The sequence below is a fragment of the Oncorhynchus keta genome, chromosome 36 (assembly GCF_023373465.1).
Source record: "Oncorhynchus keta strain PuntledgeMale-10-30-2019 chromosome 36, Oket_V2, whole genome shotgun sequence".
NCBI classification, from domain to species: Eukaryota; Metazoa; Chordata; class Actinopteri; order Salmoniformes; family Salmonidae; genus Oncorhynchus; species Oncorhynchus keta.
The window spans coordinates 12,668,722-12,696,170 of record NC_068456.1 but is presented as its reverse complement, the minus strand read 5'-3'; the positions used below and the strand labels follow the sequence as shown (position 1 = coordinate 12,696,170).

General features: G+C 42.8%; 1 protein-coding gene across 2 annotated transcripts in view; it reads left to right on the top strand.

The window, feature by feature from the left end:
- The window catches only part of LOC118369659 (PDZ domain-containing protein 8-like), a 70,474-nt gene that overhangs the window by 23,351 nt on the left and 19,674 nt on the right, over window positions 1-27,449 (top strand). For both annotated transcript variants that reach the window (XR_008095061.1, XM_052498498.1), the window contains exon 3: window positions 7,890-7,992. Coding sequence is in view for 1 of the 2 variants with exons in the window: in XM_052498498.1 (XP_052354458.1) it covers window positions 7,890-7,992 (103 nt within the window). In the remaining variant the exon portion in view is untranslated. The remainder of the gene's footprint in view (window positions 1-7,889; window positions 7,993-27,449) is intronic.

Here is a 27,449-nt window from a genome sequence, read left to right as displayed (position 1 = left end):
ATCGGCAACTTTTATAAATATGTTGTCCTTTTTTCTCTCCAGTTTTGTGGTATCCAATTGGGAGTTAGTCTTGCCTCATCACTGCAACTCCCGTACGGACTCGGGAGAGGCGAAGGTTGAGCGCCGCGCTTCCTCCGAAACACAACCAAGACGCACTGCTTCTTGACACAACCCGGAAGCTAGCCGCACCAATGTGTCGAAGGAAATACCATACACCTGGTGACCGTGTCAGCGTGCACTGCACCCGGCCCGCTACAGGAGTTGCTAGTTCGCGATGGGACAAGGACATCCCTCCCGGCCAAACCCTACCATAACCCGAATGACGCTGGGCCATTTGCGCCGCCCCATTTGGTCTCCCGGCTGGCAAGGATTAAACCCCAGGCTGTAGTGACACCGCATGCAGTGTCTTAGATTGCTGCGCCACCCGGAAGGCCCTTGCTGTACCTTTCTACTGGCAATTTGGCCCACTCTAAAGCAGCAACTGCTCTAATTCTTCTATGTATGAGTGGTGCCCTCTACCAACAGCTGCTTTCAGATCTCGCCGTAGGTTTTGGATGTGATTCCGATACCGACACTTCGCTGGCCACTCCAGAACAGTCCTGCGTTTCTTCTTGATCCATTCCTGGGTGCGTTTTGATGCGTGTTTGGGGCCTTGTCCAGCTGGAAGATCCACAGCCTTCAATGGAAACCCAGTTTCTGGATACAAGGTTGAACTTTGGACTCTAAAACAACTTGATAATCTGCTGATTTCATGATGCCCTGCACGTGTTCAAGGACCCTAGTACCAGAGGCAGAAAAGCAACCCCACTATATTATCAAACCTTGCCATGTTTGATTGTAGAGAAGGTGTTCTTTTCATTGAAAGCTTAATTTGGTTTTCGGTATACACAGTGCTGATCTGAGCTAGCTCTACATTTGTTTCAATGGTCCACAGCAGTTTTCCCAGTATTTAAGCTTGTTTTAGGTGGGTTTTTAAGAAGTTCAATGAGGCTTTCTTGTCTCTTTCAGTAGAGGGGTCTTCCTATGTTTACCAACGACCACATGAAACATTCAAAGATAATCATACCCTCCCTAAAATCAAACATGGGGGAGGTTCAGTAATGCTGTGCTAAGCTGCCTCTGGTAATGGGGGTGTTGAATGTGTGCAAGACATCATGAAAACAGCAGATTGTCAAGGTGTTTTGGAGTGCAATGTTCAACCTTGTGTCAAAAAAAAATGGATCTCTGTTAAAGGTTGTGGGTTTTCTAGCTGGACAACAACTCCAAACACACATCAAAAGCACCTTGGAATGGTTCAAGAACAAGCGCTGGACTGTTCTGGAGTTCTGTTCTGGAATCCAGATCTGAATCACATCTATAACCGATGGTGGGGCTAAAACTGTCTGGACTATATCCAGACCTTGCATTTTTCGCCACTATATGTGCTAGGTGTCCAATCCTGCTCTTGGTAAAGGCTCTAGCCTCACCCATGAAGGAAATACATCAATAATAAACTTAACCAGCAAGGCTACACATTTACCAGGTAATTATGTTACCTCCTGCTCAAAGTAGCTTAATCCATTTGGGTGACAATGCCTTGCACAGTTAAAAAGCAGTTTGTTCGTATTTAGGTAGGTCATGTATCTCTCATGTCGTCTCCCCTCCCTTCCTAAAACACAGCCACATCTCCTCTGGGCCAATGACAACTTAAACATGTCAGCTCTGGGCCTGAGAAGTGTCTCCTCCACCCTGTCCTGATGGCGGTGTAAGTCTTTGTTGTGTTGCTTGGGTATAGTGGTGGAGTGGCCACAAGACTGTAGGACACCAGAAAAGCTCCTCATTAATAATACACAGTCCTTGCCCATTATGAGGCCAGGCCCAAGCTATGGCTGGCTGGCACTTCTATCCTTACAGCTGCTGCAAATGGATACCCTCTTACCTCACTGGGCGCAGCCAGATATGTCTAACAATGACGCCATCCACTTCAATTTACACCGGCTCTACTGTGCCTAATATTGCGTTTGTCTCTGTAGGATTCCATTGGGTTGGAGCCAAATGAAACCGAATTGCGAGAAAGTCTTCGTTTTTCTGAATAGACAATGCATTTTTAAGAGGAGGAATAAAAGGTTGTTGATATTCAGAGGAACATTATAATATTCTAAATAGACCTGAAATGATCAGTGAATTAGTTCAGATGAATAATTTATAAATTGTAAATAGCAATACGATCATTTTAAACTGCCTGTCATGTTCTTTATTTTTATGTTCTCTTAGTTTTGATTGGTTACTTTCTGTCTGTTGCTTGCTGCCCAAGGACAGTGAAAAACCTCTTCATGCATGCTTGCTTTTTTATTTATTTTTTATTTCACCTTTATTTAACCAGGTAGGCTAGTTGAGAACAAGTTCTCATTTGCAACTGCGACCTGGCCAAGATAAAGCATAGCAGTGTGAACAGACAACAACACAGAGTTACACATGGAATAAACAATAAACAAGTCAATAACATAGTAGAAAAAAAAATCTATATACATTGTGTGGAAAAGTTATGAGGAGGTAGGCAATAAATAGGCCATAGGAGAAAATAATTACAATTGAGCAGATTAACACTGCAGTGATAAATGATCAGATGAACATGTGCAGGTAGAGATACTGGTGTGCAAAAGAGCAGAAAAGTAAATAAATAAAAACAGTATGGGGAAGTGGTAGGTAAATTGGGTGGGCTATATACCGATAGACTATGTACAGCTGCAGCGATCGGTTAGCTGTTCAAATAGCATTACATTACATTTACATTTAAGTCATTTAGCAGACGCTCTTATCCAGAGCGACTTACAAATTGGTGCATACACCTTATGACATCCAGTGGAACAGCCACTTGCATCTAAATCTTTTTTTGAGAAGGGGGGTGAGAAGGATTACTTACCCTTACTTACCCTGTCCTAGGTAGCAGATGTTTAAAGTTGGTGAGGGAGATAAGTCACCAATTTCAGCAATTTTTGCAATTCGTTCCAGTCGCAGGCAGCAGAGAACTGGATGGAAAGGCGGCCTAAGGAGGTTTTGGCTTTAGGGATGATCAGTGAGATACACCTGCTGGAGCGCGTGCTACGGGTGGGTGTTGCCATCGTGACCAGTGAACTGCGATAAGGCGGAGATTAACCTAGCATAGACTGGTAGATGACCTGGAGCCAGTGGGTCTGGCGACGAACATGTAGCGAGGGCCAGCCGACTAGAGCATACAGGTCGCAGTGGTGGGTGGTAAGGTGCTTTAGTAACAAAACGGATGGCACTGTGATAAACTGCATCCAGTTCGCTGAGTAGAGTATTGGAAGCTATTTTGTAGATGACATCGCCGAAGTCGACGATCGGTAGGATAGTCAGTTTTGCTAGGGTAAGTTTGGCGGCGTGAGTGAAGGAGACTTTATTGCGAAATAGAAAGCTGACTCTAGATTTGATTTTGGATTGGAGATGTTTGATATGAGTCTGGAAGGAGAGTTTGCAGTCTTGCCAGACACCTAGGTACTTATAGATGTCCACATATTCTAGGTCGGAACCATCCAGGGTGGTGATGTTAGTCGGGCGTGCGGGTGCAGGCAGCGAACAGTTGAAAAGTATGCATTTGGTTTTACTAGTGTTCAAGAGCAGGTGGAGGCCACGGAAGTAGTGTTCTATGGCATTGAAGCTCGTTTGGAGGTAAGATAGCACAGTGTCCAAGGATGGGCCAGAAGTATACAGAATGGTGTCGTCTGTGTAGAGGTGGATCAGGGAATCGCCAGCAGCAAGAGCAACATCATTGATATATACAGAGAAAAGAGTCGGCCCGAGAATTGAACCCTGTGGTACCCCCATAGACTGCCAGAGGACCGGACAACATGCCCTCCGATTTGACACACTGAACTCTGTCTGCAAAGTAGTTGGTGAACCAGGCAAGGCAGTCATTCGAAAAACAGAGGCTACTGAGTCTGCTGATAAGAATATGGTGATTGACCGAGTCGAAAGCCTTGGCCAGGTCGATGAAGACGGCTTCACAGTACTGTCTTTTCTCGATTGCAGCTTTCTCTTGCCTACCATGCATCCAACATATACTGTGTACAGTGAAGTCGGAAGTTTACATACACCTTAGCCAAATACATTTAAAATCAGTTTTTTCACAATTCCTGACATTTAATCCTAGTGAAGATTCCTTGTTTTCGGTCAGTTATGATCACCACTTTATTTTAAGAGTGAAATGTCAGAATAATAGTGGAGGGAATGATTTATTTCAGCCTTTTATTTCTTTCATCACGTTCCCAGTGTGTCAGAAGTTCACATACAATCCAATCCCTCCTGCAGCAAAGCACCCCCACAACATGATGCTGCCACCCCCGTGCTTCACGGTTGGGATGGTATTCTTCTGCTTGCAAGCCTCCCCCTTTTTCCTCCAAACATAACCATGGTCATTATGGCCAACAGTTCTATTTGTGTTTCATCAGACCAGAGGATATTTCTCCAAAAAGTACTATCTTTGTCCCCATGTGCAGTTGCAAACCATAGTCTGGCTTTTTTTATGGCGTTTTTTTGTGCATTGGCTTCTTCCTTGCTGAGCGGCCTTTCAGGTTATGTTGATATAGGACTCGTTTTACTGTTGAAGATTCTTTTGTGTTTCCTCCAGCATCTTCACAAGGTCCTTTACTGTTGTTCTGGGACTGATTTGCACTTTTCGCACGTTAAGTCCGTTCATCTCTAGGACACAGAACGCGTCTCCTTCCTGAGCGGTATTTTTTATTTGTACCTTTATTTAACTAGGCAAATCAGTTAAGTACAAATTCTAATTTTCAATGACTGCCTAGCAACAGTGGGTTAACTGCCTTATTCAGGGGCAGAACGACAGATCTTTACCTTGTCAGTTCGGGGATTCGATCTTGCAACCTTTCAGTTACTAGTCCAACGCTCTAACCACGAGGATACCTGATGCACAAATGTATGACAGCTGCATGGTCCCATAGTGTTTATACTTGCGTACTGTTCATTGTACAAATGAACGTGGTATCTTCAGGCGTTTGGAGATTGCTCCCAAGGATTATCCAGACTTGTGGAGGTCTTGTCTGATTTCTTTTGATTTCCCCATTATGTCAAGCAAAGAGGCACTGAGTTTGAAGGTAGGCCTTGAAATACATCCTCAGGTACACCTCCAATTGACTCAAATGATGTCAATTAGCCTACCAGAAGCTTCTCATGCCATGACATAATTTTCTGGAATTTTTCCAACCTGTTTAATGGCACAGTCAACTTAGTGTATGTAAACTTCTGACCCACTGGAATTGTGATTATGTGAAATAATCTGTCTGTAAATAATTGTTAGAATAATTACTTGTCATGCACAAAGTAGACGTCCTAACCGACTTGCCAAAACTATAGTTTGTTAACAAGACATTTGTGGAGTGGTTGAAAAGAGTTTTATTGACTCCAACCTGAGTGTATGTAAACTTCTGACTTCAACTGTACAGTCGTGGCTAAAAATTGAGAATGACACATTCATTTTCACGTTTGCTGCCTCAGTTTGTATGATGAATGTTATGAAGAGTGATCAGATGAATTGCAATTAATTGCAAAGCCCCTCTTTGCCATGCAAATGAACGGAATCCCCAAAAAACATTTCCACTGCATTTCAGCCCTGCCACAAAAGGACCAGCTGACATCATGTCAGTGATTCTCTCGTCAACACAGGCGTGATTGTTGACGAGGACAAGCCTGGAGATCACTCTGTCATGCTGATTGAGTTTGAATAAGACTGGAAGCTTCAAAAGGAGGGTGGTGCTTGGAATCATTGTTCTTCCTCTGTCAATCATAGTTACCTGCAAGGAAACATGTACCGTCATCATTGCTTTGCACAAAAAGGGCTTCACAGGCAAGGATATTGCTGCCAGTAAGATTACACCTAAATCAACCATTTATCGGATCATCAAGAACTTCAAGGAGAGTGGTTCAATTGTTGTGAAGAAGGCTTCAGGGCGCCCAAGAAAGTCCAGCAAGAGCCAGGACCGTCTCCTAAAGTTGATTCAGCTGCGGGATCGGGGCACCACCAGTACAGAGCTTGCTCAGGAATGGCAGCAGGCAGGTGTGAGTGCATCTGCATGCACAGTGAGGCGAAGACTTTTGGAGGATGGCCTGGTGTCAAGAAGGGCAGCAAAGAAGCCACTTCTCTCCAGGAAAAACATCAGGGACAGACTGATATTCTACAAAAGGTACAAGGATTTGACTGCTGAGGACTGGGGTAAAGTAATTTTCTCTGATGAATCCCCTTTCCAATTGCTTGGGGCATCTAGAAAAAAAGCTTGTCCGGAGAAGACAAGGTGAGCGCTACCATCAGTCCTGTGTCAGGCCAACAGTAAAGCATCCTGAGACCATTCATGTGTGGCGTTGCTTCTCAGCCAAGGGAGTGGGCTCACACACAAATTTGCCTAAGAACACAGCCATGAATAAAGAATGGTACCAACACATCCTCTGAGAGTGACTTCTCCCAAACATCCAGGAACAGTTTGGTGACGAACAATGCCTTTTCCAGCATGACAGAGCACCTTGCCATAAGGCAAAAGTGACAACTAAGTGGCTCGGGGAACAAAACATCACAATATTTTGGGTCCATGGCCAGGAAACTCCCCGTACCTTAATTCCATTGAGAACTTGTGGTCAATCCTGAAGAGGTGGGTGGGCAAACAAAAACCCACAAATTCTGACAAACTCCAAGCATTGATTATGCAAGAATGGGCTGCCATCAGTCAGGATGTGGCCCAGAAGTTAATTTACAGCATGCGGATTGTCAATAAAAACCTTTGACACTCATGAAATGCTTGTAATTATACTTCAGTATTCCATAGTAACATCTGACAAAAATATCTAAAGACACGGAGGCAGCAGACTTTGTGAAAATGAATATTTGTGTCATTCTCAAAACATTTGGCCACGACTGTATATAATACATGAATTGAAAACATTAGGTGTGTTTTGGTAACGTATTTAAAGTCAGGCACTGGCTAGTGAACTAGTTAAGACACTGGTCAAGACAGAAGGGTGTCCAAAGTTTAAGTGGCCAGATTTAACCTGCATTTTTAAAGGAGTTTGACAATTCATTGACTGGCAGGATTAGGTTGTCAAATCTGTGTAAAATGTATTGTCTGTCACCAGCAGATGGAGACACAGTCAGCATATTGTTCATCCAGAATCCAGTATGTCATCTGCACATCCTGTATACAGATAGAGCTTGTTGTATACAGTAATTGGGGACTCAATTGAGTTAATGGGACAAGAACATACGTATCCAGTGGTGTAATTGAGGAAAATCTAAATAGTTACTACAGTTTCTTTGTTGACTTTTTTAAAACACTTGTCAATTGTATTTTGATGACTTTAAAATAAGTTGAAACTATCAATTTCAAATAGGTCTCCCTACTGTATATTTTAGAAAGTAATTCTGTAATATAAATAGTTTAACACTTCAAATGCACATCTACACAATACTACCTTAGTATTTGACTATTTTTTGGTGTATTTTCATCACTACACAAAAGGGCAGCAATAGCCTTGACAGTGTTTGTCAGGGGTCTCTGATGCATTACATTTACATTTAAGTCATTTAGCAGACGCTCTTATCCAGAGCGACTTACAAATTGGTGCATTCACTTTATGACATCCAGTGGAACAGCCACTTTACAATAGTAAATAGTGATGCATTCTAGTTGTACCTGAAAACACTTGTCCCAGCCCAAATCATTTGGTTCGTCCACAGTGGCATCAAGGTCTTTCAAGTGTGTACGCCTGTATTTTAAATATACTGTTACATATTGTAGGCAATGCACTACACATAGGGAGACCGAAAGAATCAGCAATGATTTACTGTCTAAAATGAGCTTTTTCTTCTCTAATTTCTCCCTCAGGCTTTTTATCCTTGGCTCGTACGACAGAGAGACCTACGTGCACTGCACCTTTGAGCTGAGCAGCCACGAGTGGAAAGAGAAAACACGCAGCTCCATCAAAACGGTGGGCTTCTTTAAGATACCCCCCACTCCCCCCATGTAAAACAACACCAGTCATCTTTCTTAAAGACCACCCAAGCGTAATGCCTATTTGTCAGACAAAGAGCCAGAGGGCTACTGACACATATTTAATCTGCCATGTTCAACTAGGGGAGCTAGGGAATCATAGGTTTTTCCTTAAGAAGAACAGCAAGCAGTATCGTATTGGTGCTCCATGTTATTTTTGTGGTCCTAATCAATTGTCACAATATGACAATGGTGTTTAACTTCTTATAGATGAGTTACATTTATGACACATTAATTGGCTGGTACAAAACACCTTATGGTGACATTTACCGGTTTCACTGATGGTATATTTTATTCAAATATATTAGCATGATTGAGACCATAGTCATTAGAGAAGAAGCATGGAATACTTGCTCTATTGATTCAAACGTTTTATTTCCCCCCATCTGAAAAGTCAATATCCCCCAGTGACATTTTGAAAGCAACAAAAAATAATCGAGCCTTAGAGCAAACCTTTTCTAATTGCAGTAATTCAGAGATATTAACATTATGACATGGGACTTGTTCGGAAGTGACTAATGACTGTTTGAGACGAAAATGGCAAGTCTAATTACTGACCATCACTCTCACATCCCGACGCTGCTTCTCTCTGTGAACAACTGGCATTTGCATTGGCTCAAAATACATTTTAGTTTAATTTAAGAGGTCATTTTTCAGAATAATGTTATTATGTTGTAGCAGCTTCCATCCTGTCCAGCAGAGGGCAATGCCACTATAACATTTGTTCCTTGCGACTGTATGTACTCTCTGTAAGCCATGCATTCTAGCCTGCCACGATCTGTAAGTTAGAGTTGTGTGTGTGTGTGTGTGTGTGTGGTATTTGTGTGTGTGTGATATCTGCCATTATCAACGGCGACCCTGGAGCAATTAAGTGCATAGATCAAGGGCACATCAGCAGATTTTTCACCCTGTCGGCTCTGGGATTCAAACTGCCGACCTTTCGGTTATTGGCCCAATGCTCTAACCGCTAGGCTACCTGCCTGCAATAAAAGCTATGACTCTCAGACATGCTACAACACAATTTCTTCAACATTCCTTCCAATGTACAACCCATTTACTGCAGCCGCTGAGGTAAGTGTTCAACTTGACCAATATGGCTGTCACCCGGTGTGTCCCTCTAATGACATCCTCTTCAGACAGAGTGCTGTAGCTAGCTCTCCATTAATATGCTAACTAGAGATGCAGATGCAAGGTGGCATTTGGGCCGTTGTATCAGCCTCTTGCAGCTTGTGTCCCAAGCAGGACCATGCTAAGGATTAAAGGCGATACCATCTTAAAAAGGTCACTCTCCCTTTCTTTCTCTGCATATTCCTTTGCGTTTTTATTCCAAGAATGATCGCTGGAGATGAGGCCCAACTATCCTCTGAACTGGGCTCTCTGTGTGGCACATGTATTAATGCACAGAACAAAAATATAAATGCAACATTTAAATTGTTGGTCCCATGTTTCATGAGCTGAAATAGAAGATCCCAGAAATGTTGCGCCAAAATTAGTTTACATCCCTGTTAGTGAGCATTTCTCCTTTGCCAAGATAATCCATCCATCTGACAGGTGTGGCATATCAAGAAGCTGATTAAACAGCATGAACATTACACAGGTACACCTTGTGTTGTGTACAATAAAAGGCCACTCCAAAATGTGCAGTTGTCACACAACACAATGCCACAGATGTCTCAAGTTTTGAGGGAGCATGCAATTGGCATGCTGACTGCAGGAATGTCCACCAGACTTGTCGCTTTGGATAAAAGCGTCTGCTAAATGGCATTTATTATATTATTGTTGCCAGAGAATTAAATGTTAATTTCTCTACCATAAGCCACCAATTTGGCAGTACGTCCACAGATCATGTGGTACCACGCCAGCCCAGGATCTCCACATCCGGTTTCTTCATCTACGGGATCGTCTGAGACCAACCACCCAGACAGCTGATGAAACTGTGGGTTTGCACAACTGAAGAATTTCAGCGCAAACTGTCAGAAACCATCTCAGGGAGGCTCATCTGCGTGCTCATCCTCCTCACCAGGGTCTTGACCTGACTGCAGTTTGGCATCATAACCGACTTAATTGGGAAAATGCTCACCTTCGATAGCCACTGTCACAGATGAATTCCGGTTTCAACTGTACCGGGCAGATTGCAGACAGCGTGTATGGCATCGTGTGGGCGAGCGGTTTGCTGAAGTCAATGTTGTGAACAGAGTGCCCCATGGTGGCGGGTGGGGTCATGGAATGGGCAGGCATACGCTACGGACAGTGAACACAATTGCATTTTGTCAATGGCAATTTGAATGCACAGAGATATACCGTGATAAGATCCTGAGGTCCATTGTTGTGCCATTCATCCCCCGCCATCACCTCATGTTTCAGCATGGTCATGCACGGCCCCATGTTGCAACGATCTGTACACAATTCCTGAAAGCTGAAAATGTCCCAGTTCTTCCATGGCCTGCATACTCACCAAACTGGCTCTAACCAGAATAGAAAGAGTGGGAGGCCCCGGTGCGCAACTGAGCAAGAGGACAAGTACATTAGTGTCTAGTTTGATAAACAGACGCCTCACAAGTCCTCAACTGGCAACTTCATTAAATAGTATACGCAAAACACCAGTCTCAATGTCAACAGTAAAGAGGCGACTCCGAAGTTCCTCTGTCCTGTGTCTGTGTTCTTTTGCCCATCTTCATCTTTTATTTTTATTGGCCAGTCTGAGATATATATGTATTTTTCTTTGCAACTCTGCCTAGATGACCAGCATCCCGGAGTCGCCTCTTCACTGTTGATGTGTTTTGCGGGTATTATTTTTTTCAAACTAGACACTAATGTACTCTTGCTCAGTTGTGCACTGGGGCCTCCCACTCTTTCTATTCTGGTTAGGGCCAGTTTGCGCTGTTCTGTGAAGGGAGTTGTACACAACATTGTACGAGATCTTCAGTTTCTTGACAATTTCTCACATGGAATAGCCTTCATTTCTAGCCTTCATAAACAAATAACATTCTTTGTTTATGGCCATTTTGAGCCTGTAATCGAACCCACAAATGTTGATGCTCCAGATACTCAACTATTCTAAAGGACAGTTTTTTTTTTAATCAGGACAACAGTTTGTAGCTGTGCTAACATAATTGCAGAAGGGTTTTCTAATGATCAGTAAGCCTTTTAAAATCCTAAACTTGGATTAGCTAACACAACGTGCCATTGAAACACAGGAGTGCTGGTTGCTAATAATGGGCCTATGTAGATATTCCATTAAAAATCAGCCTTTTTCCAGCTACAATAGTCATTTTTATTTGTTATTTAACCTTTATTTCAATAGGCAAGTCGGCTAAGAAGAAATTCTGATTTAAAATGACGGTGTACCAAAAGGCCTCCTACGGGGGTCTGGGATAAAAAAAAGAAAAGAATACTATCTAAATATGGGACAAAACACACATCACAACAAGAGAGACAACACTACATAGAGACCTATGGCAGCAACACCTGGCAACATAACAACAACATGGTAGCAACACAACATTGTAGCAGCACAAAACATTAGGGATGCACGATATATCTGTGACCAAATCCGAATTGTCCAAGATTAGTTAAAAATGCTAACATCGGTATCGGCCAATGTCTAGTTTAACGCCTATGTGCAAAACTGATGTCAAAGCTGACGTGCATACCTATATAGTAGGTACGTGACGTAATGATTCCACGTAAAATGTTGCGCTACACATGCAACACACATTCCTAACCTAGCCCACAATATCTGCTGTGTGGCTCGAGCAGTCAAAAGGTCAAGCAGTCATTTGAAGGAGTAAGAACCTTTCAGTGAGACAACTCAAAGGCGCAATCCATTAGAGCCAAGATAATGGAATTCATTGCCCTTGACAATCAACTGTTCTCTGGTCGTGGGTAATGTTGGCTTTCGCCGACTGATCGAGCACCGGTACACACTACCAACAGCGCTATTTTTCAGATGTTGCCCTACCAGAGTTACACAGTAATAGCGCCACTGCTATTAGCTTCACTACATGCATACTATGGAACACCGTTTGGGTCTTTGCATGTCAAAAAAAGATGCAGTAGCACTGTCAAAGCTGTACAAGAAAGTCTGCAAACACCGGCCACGAACGATGTGTTTTCAATACCGCGTTGGTTGTAAAGCATGATTTTGTTCGACCGCAACTTTTGGGGTAGAGAGCGTGGTACCTAGCTAGTACCAATACAACCAGCCTGAAAACAATGACCAGTAGAAACTGCAGTCATTTTCATTATTCTTAGCAATGATTTAGGAATCCTTGAGTAAGTATTAGCTAGGTTGCCACTTGTTGTTTTCCTATTGAAATTGAACTTCAGTTAATGAAAATGAATAGCTAGCCAGCTATTTAAACCTGTTTCCCAAAGATAATGTTATAAGCAGCCAGCTAGCTTCATCTGGCTAGTGAGGCTAACCCAGACCAGGTTATGTGTTGGGAAACTAGCCACAATAAGGATTAGGCAAAGTAGTGGATTTTGAGGTTTGCTTTCAAACTAAAAGTATATAATTGATAGTAATGCAAATGAATACAAAGAGTAGAATTATGCCATACTTTTATATTGAAGGCTAACCTCAAAGTCTACTATTGTGGCTAATCCTTATTGTGGCTAGCTTCACATTGATGGGTCTGACCACCATTAATCAAATAAGAACTGTCTTAGAAATTAGGGTTATTTTAGATGACACTTAGCTATATTGTTAGTTAGCTAACGATAGCTACTGAAACAGATTGTCGTTTTGCTATGTTTTTGGGGAAGAACATAGCATTTTTAAATAAATGGGTTTTGATGATGTTTTACTGGTAATGTGGATATGCGTAAATGCCAACAAAATAACTTTTTGGCGTGTGTGTAACCTTTATTTAACTAGGCAAGTCAGTTAAGAACAAATTCTTATTTACAATGATGGCCTACCCTGGCAAACTCTGACGACGCTGGGCCAATTGTGCGCCGCCCTATGGGACTCCCAATCAAGGCCGAATTAAATAGTTTTTGTTTTTTGGCAAGGAAAATATTGGATATCGGTATATCCCAAAATTGTCCTATCGGTGCATCATTATAAAACATGGCACAAACATTATAGGGCACAGACAACAGCACAAAGGGCAAGCAAAGCAGCCACAACTGTCAGTAAGAGTGTCCATGATTGAGTCTTTGAACAAAGAGATTGAGATAAAGCTGTCCAGTTGTTGCAGAGTGTTGCAGCTCGTTCCATTCTCTAGCTGCAGCAAACTGAAAAACATTAATAGTGTCTACACTGTATTTCTGATCAATCTGATGTTATTTTAATGGCCCCAAAATATTTTTCTTTCAAAAACAAGGACATTTCTAAGTGACCCCAATCTTTTGAATGGTAGTGTAATACATTTATTTTACGGAGACAGTATATTTTACATTAGTTATCTTTTGTTTGTTTTTAGTCTCTTCCTTCAGCTACCCTCAACCCCTCCATCTATTTCTGAAGACCATCCAGTTTTGACATATATTTTTCAACCGTACTGTGATGTTTCACAAGTTCAGTACCTTTTTGATTCCTATCATTTTTACAGATTTTACATTCTGCTAACATTATTATTATTATTATTGATCGATTGACTGAATTTTTAAATCACCCAGCAATACTATTTGCAGAGTTAGCTAGCTAATTCTGAAAGGAGTCAGCCTTATTCTAAAATGGACCAATGTTTTTCTTTTATTTTTTTCTTCTTCAAATCTACACACAATATCCCATAATGACAAAGCAAAAGCAGGCTGCTAGATTTTTTTGCCGATTTATAAAAAATAAAAACAAACTCAGCAAACTTAACGTGTCAATATTTGTATGAACATAAGATTCTGGTCCTTCTGTAGCTCAGTTGGTAGAGCATGGCGCTTGTAACGCCAGGATAGTGGGTTCGATCCCCGGGACCACCCATACGTAGAATGTATGCACACATGACTGTAAGTCGCTTTGGATAAAAGCGTCTGCTAAATGGCATATATACATATATACATATTCAACAACTGAGACATCAACTGAACAAGTTCCACAGACATGTGACTAACAAAAATTGAAAAATGTGTCGCTGAACAAAGGGGGGGGGGGGTCAAAACAAAAAGTAACAGTCAGTATCTGGTGTGGCCACCAGCTGCATTAAGTACTGCAGTACATCTCCTCCTCATGGACTGGACCAGATTTGCCAGTTCTTGCTGTGAGATGTTACCCCACTCTTCGACCAAGACACCTGCAAGTTCCCAGACATTTCTGGGGGGAATGGCCCTAGCCCTCATCCTCCGATCCAACAGGTCCCAGACATGCGCAATGGGATTGAGATCCGGGCTCTTTGCTGGCCATGGCAGATCACTGACATTCCTCTCATGCAGGACATCATGCACAGAACGAGCAGTATGGCTGGTGGCATTGTCATGTTGGAGGGTCATGTTAGGATGAGCCTGCAGGAGGGTACCACATGAGGGAGGATGATGTCTTCCCTGTAACGCACAGCATTGAGATTGCCTGCAATCATCATCCCTGGTGAGACAAAACCGCGACTTGTCAGTGAAGAGCGCTTTTTGCCAGTCCTGTCTGGGCCAGCGACGGTGGGTTTGTGCCCATAGGCGACGTTGTTGCCGGTGTTGTCTGGTGAGGACCTGCCTTACAATAGGCCTACAAGCCCTCAGTCCAGCCTCTCTCAGCCTATTGCAGACAGTCTGAGCACTGATGGAGGGATTGTGCGTTCCTGGTGTAACTCTGGCAGTTGTTGCCATCCTGTACCTGTCCCGCAGGTGTGATGTTCAGATGTACCGATCCTGTGCAGGTGTTGGATAAAAGCGTCTGCTAAATGGCATATATACATATATACATATTCAACTTTTTCATATTCAATTTTTTGGTACTCTTCCCTAGATCTGTGCCTTGACACAATCCTGTCTCTGAACTCTACAGACAAATCCTTGGACCTCATGGCTTGGTTTTTGCCCTGACATACCCTGTCAACGGTGGAACCTTATATAGACAGGTGTATGCCTTTCCAAATCATGTCCAATCAATTGAATTGACCACAGGTGGACTCCAAGTCATAGAAACCTCAAGGATGATCAATGGAAACAGGATGCACCTGAGCTCAATTTAGAGTCTTATAGCAAGGTAGCAAGGTCTGAAATGAATAATAAGGTATTTAAGTTTTTAATTGAATATTTTCTCAAAAATGAAGAAAAAGTCAAGGGGTCTGAATACTTTCGGAAGGCACTGTATATGGCACAGCTGTACATTTTTTTTGGTGCTTAAATGAGACGGTTTTTATTTTTTTATTTAACCAATTGTGGTCTTTTAATGCAACGCCAACAGACAATTTCCTTACTTTGTTCCCCATTATTTTAGGTAATCCAAATGTTTTTTTGAACAAAAATTGTATTTTCAGTCATACTGAGTAGTGTTGTGGTCACATTTGTGTATCAGAATATAGCTTCATTTAATATTACAGTATTACTGGTAAGTTACTGTGATTCAGCATAAGGTTTTTCAATTTAATTGAATTTTAAACCTAGAATAGTTTAACAATTACTGAGCTTTCTGCTTCCCTTTTACCCTCACCTTGACCATACTTAGCCTACATTGAGTAATAACATTGTTTGCTTTCCTTTTGTAATACCGATTTATTAGAAGTCTTTCCCATCCTATTGTAGACTAGAGGGGTGCTCCCTTCCTTTACCCTCCTTCTTGACATCCCATAATACCCAGGCCAACCCCTGTAGTGTCCTCACGATCCTTCACCCAGTTCAATATGTAAAGTCCACTCAAACACCTGTGTGTAAGGGTGAGGGGACTTTGCGGGCTGTGGAGTAGATTAGCCCTTTTCCATTGCTGGGCTGGGTTTAATAGTGACAGGAAGCCTGTGGTGCGGGCTGCTCCACCAGGCGTGTTTGCACATCTGCCTCACTGATTCCATCATCAGCCATCAATTGGCCCTGAGTGCTGATGCTTCCTGACAGCCTAACAGGGGGGAAGACAACAGTGTACCAGCCACAGTGTTTATCTGTATGCCTTTGGTATATAATATTATAAATGTGTGCTTATACTTTACATGTGTTTTTACATTTGTGTGGGTGTGTCTTGAGTACCCTAATAATGTTAAAGCTGAAATGCGTGTAAGGGTAATGGCGCAACTGTTCACCCCCAGCACATTTTCTGTTTTGTTGATAAAACGGCATCGTGGTAAAAAAAAATCATCGGAGCGGGAAAAAAACTGTTTGGTATTTGAAGTAACTTCTTTGTTGTAGTATCACAAATGGACATGGCAGTTTCACCATTAAGGATTCCTGCTTTAATGGTAAAAAAATTGCTTGATTGATTTCAACAAGATTTTTTTTAGACGGTTGTTCTTCTTCTGTTGTCCTGAAGGTGTGTGCTTAGATTAGAAAGTGATTGGCTGAATGGCTATTCCCAAGAACTGATGTCTATTTCTCCTCTGTGACAAAGGTGTCCTGGTTCAGTGCCTTTCACATGAACCCCCCCCCAAGTGTATCTCTTCCCATACATTAAGGGAAAGGCACTGCTCTGTTGATAGGATCAACTCACCAAGATGGTTAAGACACTGAGAGAGAATACAGCGGGTTCTTTTTACCGCTAGTACCATTATATTTGTCGCGTACACAGATTAGAAGATGTTAAAGAAGGTGCAGCGAAATGCTTATGTTTCTAGCTCCAACAGTGAAGTATAGTTACCTGAAGCACTTTTGTACATAATGCTGTAACATACAATTGATCTTATTTTAGCGCCCAAAAACAATACTTCCAGGTCAACTGTAATATGAGTACCATTGTAAGGCACAGTTTCTCCCCTTTCCAGCAAAATCAATGACGAGACCTTGATGCTGCCTGTCCCTGCATGATTGAAGAAGGCAATAAGCTCTGTCGGGGTCTTTAAAAAAAATGGCGGTTGGGGAATGAATCTTACTGCGTGAGCCGTGGGAAAACGGCTTTTTTCACCCGATCTGTCCAACTTGTCACCTCCTAAAATGTAAATAAACACTATAAAGAGTTTATTTAATGTGTCATTATTTGAAGGTTTGTGTTGAATTTGAATCTGGTTTTTAGGGCGGCACTAAATTTATCTTCAGAAGTAAACAGCGGCTATTGAGTCATGATGTCTTGCAGTGATGCATTCAGTTGTACAATTGACAAGGTATCCCCCCTTACCCTGTCCCTTGTTTTTAATGTGCGAGAGAAGCGCTACACCTGGTGGAGAGGCTGTACGACACAGAATGAGTTGCATGCTGTACGTCACGTCATGACATGCCCCCGCAAAAGAAGAAATTAATATTAGAATAAGCAATGTCAGAGTCCAGAATATAAATATGTGGTGTGTATAGAACAGTATGGACAATACTGAAGTAGTACAAGTTATGTACAATAGGATGAGCTATGTCGAGAATACAGTATGTGTATATATATATATACTGCTCAAGAAAATAAAGGGAACACTAAAATAAAACATCCTAGATCTGAATGAATGAAATATTCTTATGAAATACTTTTTTCTTTACATATTTGAATGTGCTGACAACAAAATCACACAAATATGATCAATGGAAATCAAATTTATCAACCCATGGAGGTCTGGATTTGGAGTCACACTCAAAATTACAGTGGAAAACCACACTACAGGCGGATCCAACTTTGTAATGTCCTTAAAACAAGTCTAAATGCGGCTCAGTGGTGTGTGTGTGGCCTCCACGTGCCTATATGACCTCCCTACAACGCCTGGGCATGCTCCTGATGAGGTGGCGGATGGATTCCTGAGGGATCTCCTCCCAGACCTGGACTAAAGCGTCCGCCAACTCCTGGACAGTCTGTGGTGCAACGTGGCGTTGGTGGATGGAGCGAGACATGATGTCCCAGATGTGCTCAATTGGATTCAGGTCTGGGGAACGGGCGGGCCAGTCCATAGCATCAATGCCTTCCTCTTGCAGGAACTGCTGACACACTCCAGCCACATGAGGTCTAGCATTGTATTGCATTAGGAGGAACCCAGGGCCAACTGCACCAGCGTATGGTCTCACAAGGGGTCTGAGGATCTCATCTCGGTACCTAATGGCAGTCAGGCTACCTCTGGTGAGCACATGGAGGGCTGTACGGCCCCCCAAAGAAATGCCACCCCACACCATGACTGACCCACCGCCAAACCGGTCATGCTGGAGGATGTTGCAGGCAGCAGAACGTTCTCCACCGCATCTCCAGACTCTGTCACGTGCTCAGTGTGAACCTGCTTTCATCTGTGAAGAGCACAGGGCGCCAGTGGCGAATTTTCCAATTTTGGTATTCTCTGGCAAATGCCAAACGTCCTGCACGGTGTTGGGCTGTAAGCACAACCCCCACCTGTGGACGTCGGGCCCTCATATCACCCTCATGGAGTCTGTTTCTGACCGTTTGAGCATGCACATTTGTGGCCTGCTGGAGGTCATTTTGCAGGGCTCTGGCAGTGCTCCTCCTCGCACAAAGGCGGAGGTAGTGGTCCTGCTGCGGTGTTGTTGCCCTTCTATGGCCTCCTCCACGTCTCCTGATGTACTGGCCTGTCTCCTGGTAGGGCCTCCATGCTCTGGACACTATGCTGACAGACACCGCAAACCTTCTTGCCACAGCTCGCATTGATGTGCTATCCTGGATGAGCTGCGCTCCCTGAGCCACTTGTGTGGGTTGTAGACTCCGTCTCATGCTACCACAAGAGAGAAAGCACCGCCAGCATTCAAAAGTGACCAAAACATCAGCCAGGAAGCATAGGAACTGAGAAGTGGTCTGTGGTCACCACCTGCAGAACCACTCCTTTTATTGGGGGTGTCTTGCTAATTGCCTATAATTTTCACCTGTTGTCTATTCCATTTGCACAAGAGCATGTGAAATTTATTGTCAATCAGTGTTGCTTCCTAAGTGGACAGTTTGATTAGTTGGCTTAGTTTCTCAAAGATCGAATCACATTTGCACAATGTTGCAGGAATGCTAATCTTATCTGTTTCTAACTACAGAAACAATTTCAAAACCATAAACATTATTAAAGTGACCAGTGTTCAATAACTATGTACATACAGTGGGGCAAAAAAGTATTTAGTCAGCCACAAATTGTGCAAGTTCTCAAATCAAATCAAATTTTATTTGTCACACACACATGGTTAGCAGATGTTAATGCGAGTGTAGCGAAATGCTTGTGCTTCTAGTTCCGACAATGCAGTGATAATCAACAAGTAATCTAACTAACAATTCCAAAACTACTGTCTTATACACAGTGTAAGGGGATAAGGAATATGTACATAAGGATATATGAATGAGTGATGGTACAGGGCAGCATACAGTAGATGGTATCGAGTACAGTATATACATATGAGATGAGTGTGTAGACAAAGTAAACAAAGTGGCATAGTTAAAGTGGCTAGTGATACATGTATTACATAAGGATGCAGTCGATGATGTAGAGTACAGTATATACATATGCATATGAGATGAATAATGTAGGGTAAGTAACATTTATATAAGGTAGCATTGTTTAAAGTGGCTAGTGATATATTTACATTTCCCATCAATTCCCATTATTAAAATGGCTGGAGTTGGGTCAGTGTCAATGACAGTGTGTTGGCAGCAGCCACTCAATGTTAGTGGTGGCTGTTTAACAGTCTGATGGCCTTGAGATAGAAGCTGTTTTTCAGTCTCTCGGTCCCAGCTTTGATGCACCTGTACTGACCTCGCCTTCTGGATGATAGCGGGGTGAACAGGCAGTGGTTCGGGTGGTTGATGTCCTTGATGATCTTTATGGCCTTCCTGTAACAACGGGTGGTGTAGGTGTCCTGGAGGGCAGGTAGTTTGCCCCCGGTGATGCGTTGTGCAGTCCTCACTACCCTCTGGAGAGCCTTACGGTTGAGGGCGGAGCAGTTGCCGTACCAGGCGGTGATACAGCCCGCCAGGATGCTCTCGATTGTGCATCTGTAGAAGTTTGTGAGTACTTTTGGTGACAAGCTGAATTTCTTCAGCCTCCTGAGGTTGAATAGGCGCTGCTGCGCCTTCTTCACGACGCTGTCAGTGTGAGTGGACCAATTCAGTTTGTCTGTGATGTGTATGCCGAGGAACTTAAAACTAGCTACCCTCTCCACTACTGTTCCATCGATGTGGATAGGGGGGTGTTCCCTCTGCTGTTTCCTGAAGTCCACAATCATCTCCTTAGTTTTGTTGACGTTGAGTGTGAGGTTATTTTCCTGACACCACACTCCGAGGGCCCTCACCTCCTCCCTGTAGGCCGTCTCGTCGTTGTTGGTAATCAAGCCTACCACTGTTGTGTCGTCCGCAAACTTGATGATTGAGTTGGAGGCGTGCGTGGCCACGCAGTCGTGGGTGAACAGGGAGTACAGGAGAGGGCTCAGAACGCACCCTTGTGGGGCCCCCGTGTTGAGGATCAGCGGGGAGGAGATGTTGTTGCCTACCCTCACCACCTGGGGGCGGCCCGTCAGGAAGTCCAGTACCCAGTTGCACAGGGCCTGATGAGAGAGGCCTGTAATTTTCATCATAGGTACACTTCAACTATGACAGACAAAATGAGAGAGAAAAAAATCCAGTATCACATTTGTAGATTTTTTAAAATGAATTTATTGATGATTGAGTTGGAGATGTGCATCATTTGCTTGCTGTTTGAGGTGAAGAAAAAAATACTTTGAGAAGCTCCACGGCTCATTACTGGTGGTGCGTTAAGCCAATCAGAAATACTATCAGAACCCCAAATGGGAACATTTTTATGCCTACATTTGTGTGCAGGCCAGGTATCCTATAGGCCTACTTCTATGTGTAACCAGGTGTGCGTCCTTACTCAACATTGACAGGAGCGCTCCAAAAAAACAGTGACTAAGTTAACAACTCGTAAATAGAATGAAATAAACAAACTTGTTTCTCACAAGGTTGTGCTCTCTGCAAACAATGTGTCCACTCTGACAATGAGAATGTTAAGACTGGAATAATAATGTATTGATTGCATTAACAGACGTTACCAAACATTGTAGATGAGAAATTATAGGAATTAACGGGAGATGTAATACTGGTGATATATGTAATGGGGAATTGATAGACACTAACAATCAAACACAATGACGTTATGAAACAATGAATGTGTACAAATTGGTGAGAGAGCACATTCTGGAGAGACGTGCAGCCACACTCCCCTTCTTGGACTGTGCCATCCCCACGGCCTAACAATGGGTTAGTACACTGAGATGGGTGCGAAAAAGACGGGTGCCTTGAGCCATTAAAAAAAATATATATCTATATACTTGCATGCATACATATATACAGTCAGTCAGTCAAAGTTTTGGGGTTTTATTTATTATATTATAAAAAATAATAGTGAAGACATTGAAACTATGAAGTAACACATGGAATCATGTAGTAACCAAAGAAGTGTTAAACAAATCAAAATATATTTTATATTTGAGATTCTTCAAAGTAGCCACCCTTTGCCTTGATGACAGCTTTGCACACTCTTGGCATTCTCTCAATAAGTTTCACCTGTCAAATTTTTACTAATTATCTTTGAAAGAAAGGGTCCTGAAAAAGGGACATTTGTGTGCGTGTGTATTCTACTGCTTCGACCAACAGCCTATCGACCAAATAATTGGGGTCAACTCTAGTAGCCACGCAGTCATGGGTGAACAAGGAGTACAGGAGAAACTGAGTACGCACCCCTGTAGGGCCCCCATGTTGAGGATCAGCATGGCAGTTTTGTTGCCTACCTTCACCACCTGGGGTCGGCCCGTCAGGAAGTCTAGGACCCAGTTGAACAGGGAGGGGTTCAGACTCGGACCCATTCAGAGAGCAAATATCTGTGGCTATCCTGAGGTTCATGGTGGCTCAGTGGCTGGATTTAGGAGCAATCTCTGAGTATATTCACTGTCTTCAGCTGACTGAGCGTCTCCTAGTGAGTCTGTCTGTACACAGTCCGGAGTAGAGCGGTGCACACCGTCTGTTCAGAGGAGCTCCCCACAGATTGATGTGTCAAAAGTAGGACTAGACTACAGGTGCTCACTGGGCATCCCTCAACACTGTGACCTAGAGAGCTTGCTTCTTTTTATATACTTGATCTTTGTCTTTCTGTGTTTTCAGTCCCTCCCACTGTCTTTTCACTAATTATTAAAGTGAGATTCCCTCATTTTTCACTGTAAGACCTGCCATTTTTGTACATGTTTTGTCAAAGGATCCTTTCATTTTGCCAATTCACCTTGAACAACTCCCCCAGTTCATCTCTGCAGTCTGGCCTTCAGCATCTCACCAGCACTGGTATGTAGAGATAGCGAGGGGGCACTTCCTGTGCCCATTGGGGTGATCAGAGGTGCTCTGACGCAGCTCTCCACTTGCCTCTGTTTGATGTTCCATTTCAGTGTGTGTGTGTTTGTGTGTCTTTAATCCACACTGCGCCTTTGCCCTCCCTGACGGCTGATGAAAGGCTGTCAATAGACTCCTCTTTCTCGCATGCGCACGCGCTCTCTTCCACCTCACCTGCCCCTGCTCATTCTGCCCTGCGAAGATGAGGCTCATTCAGGCCCATGGGCTGATGGGCTCCAGACAACCCTAAACTCCACCATACCGGCGTGGTATACACAGTGCACTGACTGGCTCCCTTATTGTGTGACAGAGCTATAAAGCTCCTGTCTCGAGGGAAATGTTTGATCGACATGGTGAGGATGTAGAAAAAGTACATGATTTATCAGGTATTTTAAATGATTTAATCTTGTAGGTGTAGCCATTCAATTCCCTGATGTATCCTTTCAGTGATAATATACACTGTGGCCAGTTTATTAGGTGCATCCATCTAGTACCCTTTTGCCTCCAGAACCTTCTTAATTCTTCAGGTCATGGAAACGTTGCTCAGTTGGTATCAAGGGATCTACGGTGTGCCTGGAAAACATTCGCCACACCACCATGCCATCAGCATGACGCAACAGGAACTGGGATTCGTTGGACCAGCCAATGTTTTTCCACTCCTCAATTGTCCAGTGTTAGTGATCATGTGCCCACTGGTGCTGCTTGTTCTTGTTGTTAGCTGATAGGAGTAGAACCCGATGTGGTCGTCTGCTGAAATAACCCATCCATGACAAGGACCCACGAGTTGTGGGTTCAGAAATGCCGTTCTGCACACCACTGTTGTCTTGTGCCGTAATTTGCCTGTTTATGGCCTGCCCGTTAGTTTGCACAATTCTTTCCATTCTCTTTCGACCTCTCATCAACGAGCTGTTTTCGCCCACAGGACTGCCGCTGACTGGACTTTTTTAGTTTGTCGCACTATTCATGGTAACCCTAGACACTGTCATTTGTGAAAAGCCCAGGAGGCCAGACGTTTCTGAGGTACTTGATTACCAACAACGACGAGACGGCCTACAGGGAGGAGGTGAGGGCCCTCGGAGTGTGGTGTCAGGAAAATAACCTCACACTCAACGTCAACAAAACTAAGGAGATGATTGTGGACTTCAGGAAACAGCTGGAACAGTAGTGGAGAGGTTAGTAAGTTTTAAGTTCCTCGGCGTACACATCACAGACAAACTGAATTGGTCCACCCACACAGACAGCATCGTGAAGGAGGTGCAGCAGTGCCTCTTCAACCTCAGGAGGCTGAAGAAATTCGGCTTGTCACCAAAAGCACTCACAAACTTCTACAGATGCACAATCGAGAGCATCCTGTCGGGCTGTATCACCGCCTGGTACGGCAACTTCTCCGCCCACAACCGAAAGGCTCTCCAGAGGGTAGTGAGGTCTGCACAACGCATCACCGGGGGCAAACTACCTGCCCTCCAGGACACCTACACCACCCGATGTTACAGGAAGGCCATAAAGATCATCAAGGACAACAACCACCCAAGCCACTGCCTGTTCACCCCGCTATCATCCAGAAGGCGAGGTCAGTACAGGTGCATCAAAGCTGGGACCGAGAGACTGAAAAACAGCTTCTATCTCAGGGCCATCATACTGTTAAACAGCCACCACTAACATTGAGTGGCTGCTGCCAACATACTGACTCAACTCCAGCCACTTTAATAATGGGAATTGATGGGAATTGATGTAAAATATATCACTAGCCACTTTAAACAATGCTACTTAATATAATGTTTACATACCCAACATTATTTATCTCATATGTATACATATATACTGTACTCTATATCATATAATGCATCTTTATGTAATACATGTATCACTAGCCACTTTGAACTATGCCACTTTGTTTACATACTCATCTCATATGTATATACTGTACTCGATACCATCTACTGCATCTTGCCTATGTCGCTCTGTACCATCACTCATTCATATATCTTTATGTACATATTCTTTATCCCTTTACACTTGTGTGTATAAGGTAGTAGTTTTGGAATTGTTAGCTAGATTACTCGTTGGTTATTACTGCATTGTCGGAACTAGAAGCACAAGCATTTCGCTACACTCGCATTAACATCTGCTAACCATGTGTATGTGACAAATAAAATTTGATTTGATACTGGGACTAGTGCGCCTGGCACCGACGATCATACCACGCTCAAAGTAGCTTAGGTCACTCGTTTTGCCCATTCTAACGTTCAATCAAACCTTAACTGAATGCTTTGATGCCCGTCTGCACACTACCGGTCAAAAGTTTTATAACACCTACCCATTCAAGGGTTTGTTTATTTGTACTATTTTCTACATTGTAGAATAATAGTGAAGAAGACATCAAAACTATGAAGTGGCATATGGAACCATGTAGTAACCAAAAAATTTCATTTTTTCATTGTCTGTTGTTTTCGGTGCATGTGACGTGTTTTTTCCATATGAACTTTTACCAAATAGTGTCATCTTCTATCACAAATTAACTTTTAAGAAGGCACACATGTTAATTGAAATGCATTCCAGGTGACAACCTCAAGAATCTGGTTGAGAGAATGCCAAGAGTGTGTAAAGCTGTCAAGGCAAAGGGTGGCTACTTTGAAGAATGTAAAACATCAAATATATTTTGATTTGTTTAACACTTTTTTTTCTCTACATGATTCCATATGTTATTTCATAGTTTTGATGTCTTCACTATTCTACAATGTATAAAATGGTAAAAAAAATAAAAATAAACCTTGAATGAGTCACTTTTGACTGTTAGTGTATATGGCATGCCACGGCCATTTGACTCACTCTGTAGGAGCGAACCATTTTCGTGAACGTGGTCGTGTACCAAAAAACTGACCACTGAGTGTAGGTAACCTTTCAGTGGACAAAATGTCTTTTGACACATACTAATGGTTAGGAAAACATATTGACATGATTCAATGCTCTCAAAAGCTGGTAAAATACTTTGTTTCTCAACCCAGTGGGGTTGATGATCTAGCCATTTTGGGGACTGCTGTCACCTCAATCTGTTACATAGCAAACACATTGGCTGCCACAGTGTGTGACAGTTATCAGCCCCTTCCTCCTATTGTAGGTGTGGCAGATTTTTAAATGGCCCACTCTAATCCTGTTTACAGCTGTGTGTCTGCAAGGTGGTAACATATTAAAGAAACGGGCACCAGATCTCGTCGGCTGGTTATCATTATATTTACAATCAATTCACATCGGAAGGGGGCTTGCAGCAGTGAAGGCGGAATTGACGGGCGATAGTGTGCATGACGAACCTCACCCCAACCGCATTACTGACTTCCTGTCAATTGTGCTCAGAATGCCTTTATCTGATGCCTTGGACAGCGTTGCTCATTAGAACGCAAATTACCTTACGTTATTTGCTGCTGTATGTCAGAATTGTCCCAGGATGTTCTATTAGTTCTGGTATAATTATATTTTTTGTTGGAATTGGCTTTGGTTTACGGCTCTATTTTTAACAAACTTTACGCAATAGTAAATCTAAGTGTAGGTAGTTGCGCTATAGGTTCGTGGGTGTCAGAAATCACAATTGTTGGCACACTTGTTGGCGTTGGCTCGAAAGGGCTGGGTTTCGATGAATAAACATGTTGTGATTGTGTTGAGGCTTGGCCCCTCACTGGCCAATCAGAACGTGCTCCATGGCGAAATATGTGGTTGCTTCAGGTCTGTATTTATGGTATTTTATGTATTGCCTTGGAATCAACTTCAATTCCAAAGTTAGTCTAAAATAGTTTGTTAAATAACTTACGGAAATGAAATGACAAAAGGTAGACCTGTCCCATCTTTGCTAAATGGGTTAACTTGATCCAATTTTCAGTAATTGCGTGGCTTCAATGGCATTCACACTGATATAGGGGTTAGGTCCAATCTAAATTGCATTTTGGCATGGACATGCCAAACATTGTCAATAAGCAAGATTAAATTAATTATTGTTAAGGACTAAAAAGAGAATTATAATCAAAACGAAACAACTTGTTTTAAATAGTCTGTCACACTTCAAGGCGCCATCATTTTCTCTGTGGGCATGTAATATTAAAACAGAGCAGACTATGGAGGGTTTGACGCACATCCAAAACGGGACCTGCATAGCTAAAATGTGTGCCTGCCTACAATGCATAGATGAAAAGGGAATGTCAGCTCAGTTTTACTCCTCTCAAACTTGATATTTTAATAAAGCTTTGGTGTTTAAGATTAGTTTCCAAGTGGTCACAGAAGCCAAACCCTTTATCGGACAGTCTTGACTACTTTGCAATTGCATTGGGCAGACAAAAAAAAGCCTTCATAGAGAGGAGGGGAGGCTATGCTTGGTTTTTAATCCAATAAAACTAAAACATCAGTGGTACCGCTAAAACCAGCTTTTGGTTGGTTTTAAATATCCCTGTCGGCGCTGCCTGAAATTAGCACTTTGGATAATGGCGCCGGAGAGGATGGCTGCCGTTTTACGTGCTCCTAACCAACTGCTATTTTGTATTTATTTTTTTGCATTGTTTGTAACTTATTTTTTACATAAAGTTGCTGCTACCTTCTCTGTTGCAACATAGCATTCCTAACCTAGCCCACAATGTCTGCTGTGTAGCTCGAGCAGTCAACAGGTCGAGCAGTCATTTGAAATAGTAAGGACATTTCAGCGAGACAACTCAAAGGCGAAATCCATTAAAGCCAAGATAATGGAATTCATTGCCCTTGACAATCAACTGTTCTCTGTCATGGGTGATGTTGGCTTTTGCTGACTGGTCCAGCACCGGTACACACTACCAATTGTGCAATTTTTCAGATGTTGCCCTACCGGAGTTACACAGTAATGGCGTCACTGCTATTAGCTTGGGTGCTTGGAGCATTCGGCAAGTAACCGAAAGGTTTCTAGATCGAATCCCCGAGCTGACAAAGTAAAAAATCTGTCGTTCTGTACCTGAACAAGGCAGTTAACCCACTTTTCCGAGGCAGTCATTGTAAATAAGAAATTGTTCATGACTGACTTGCCTAGTTAAAAAAAAGAGTATAAT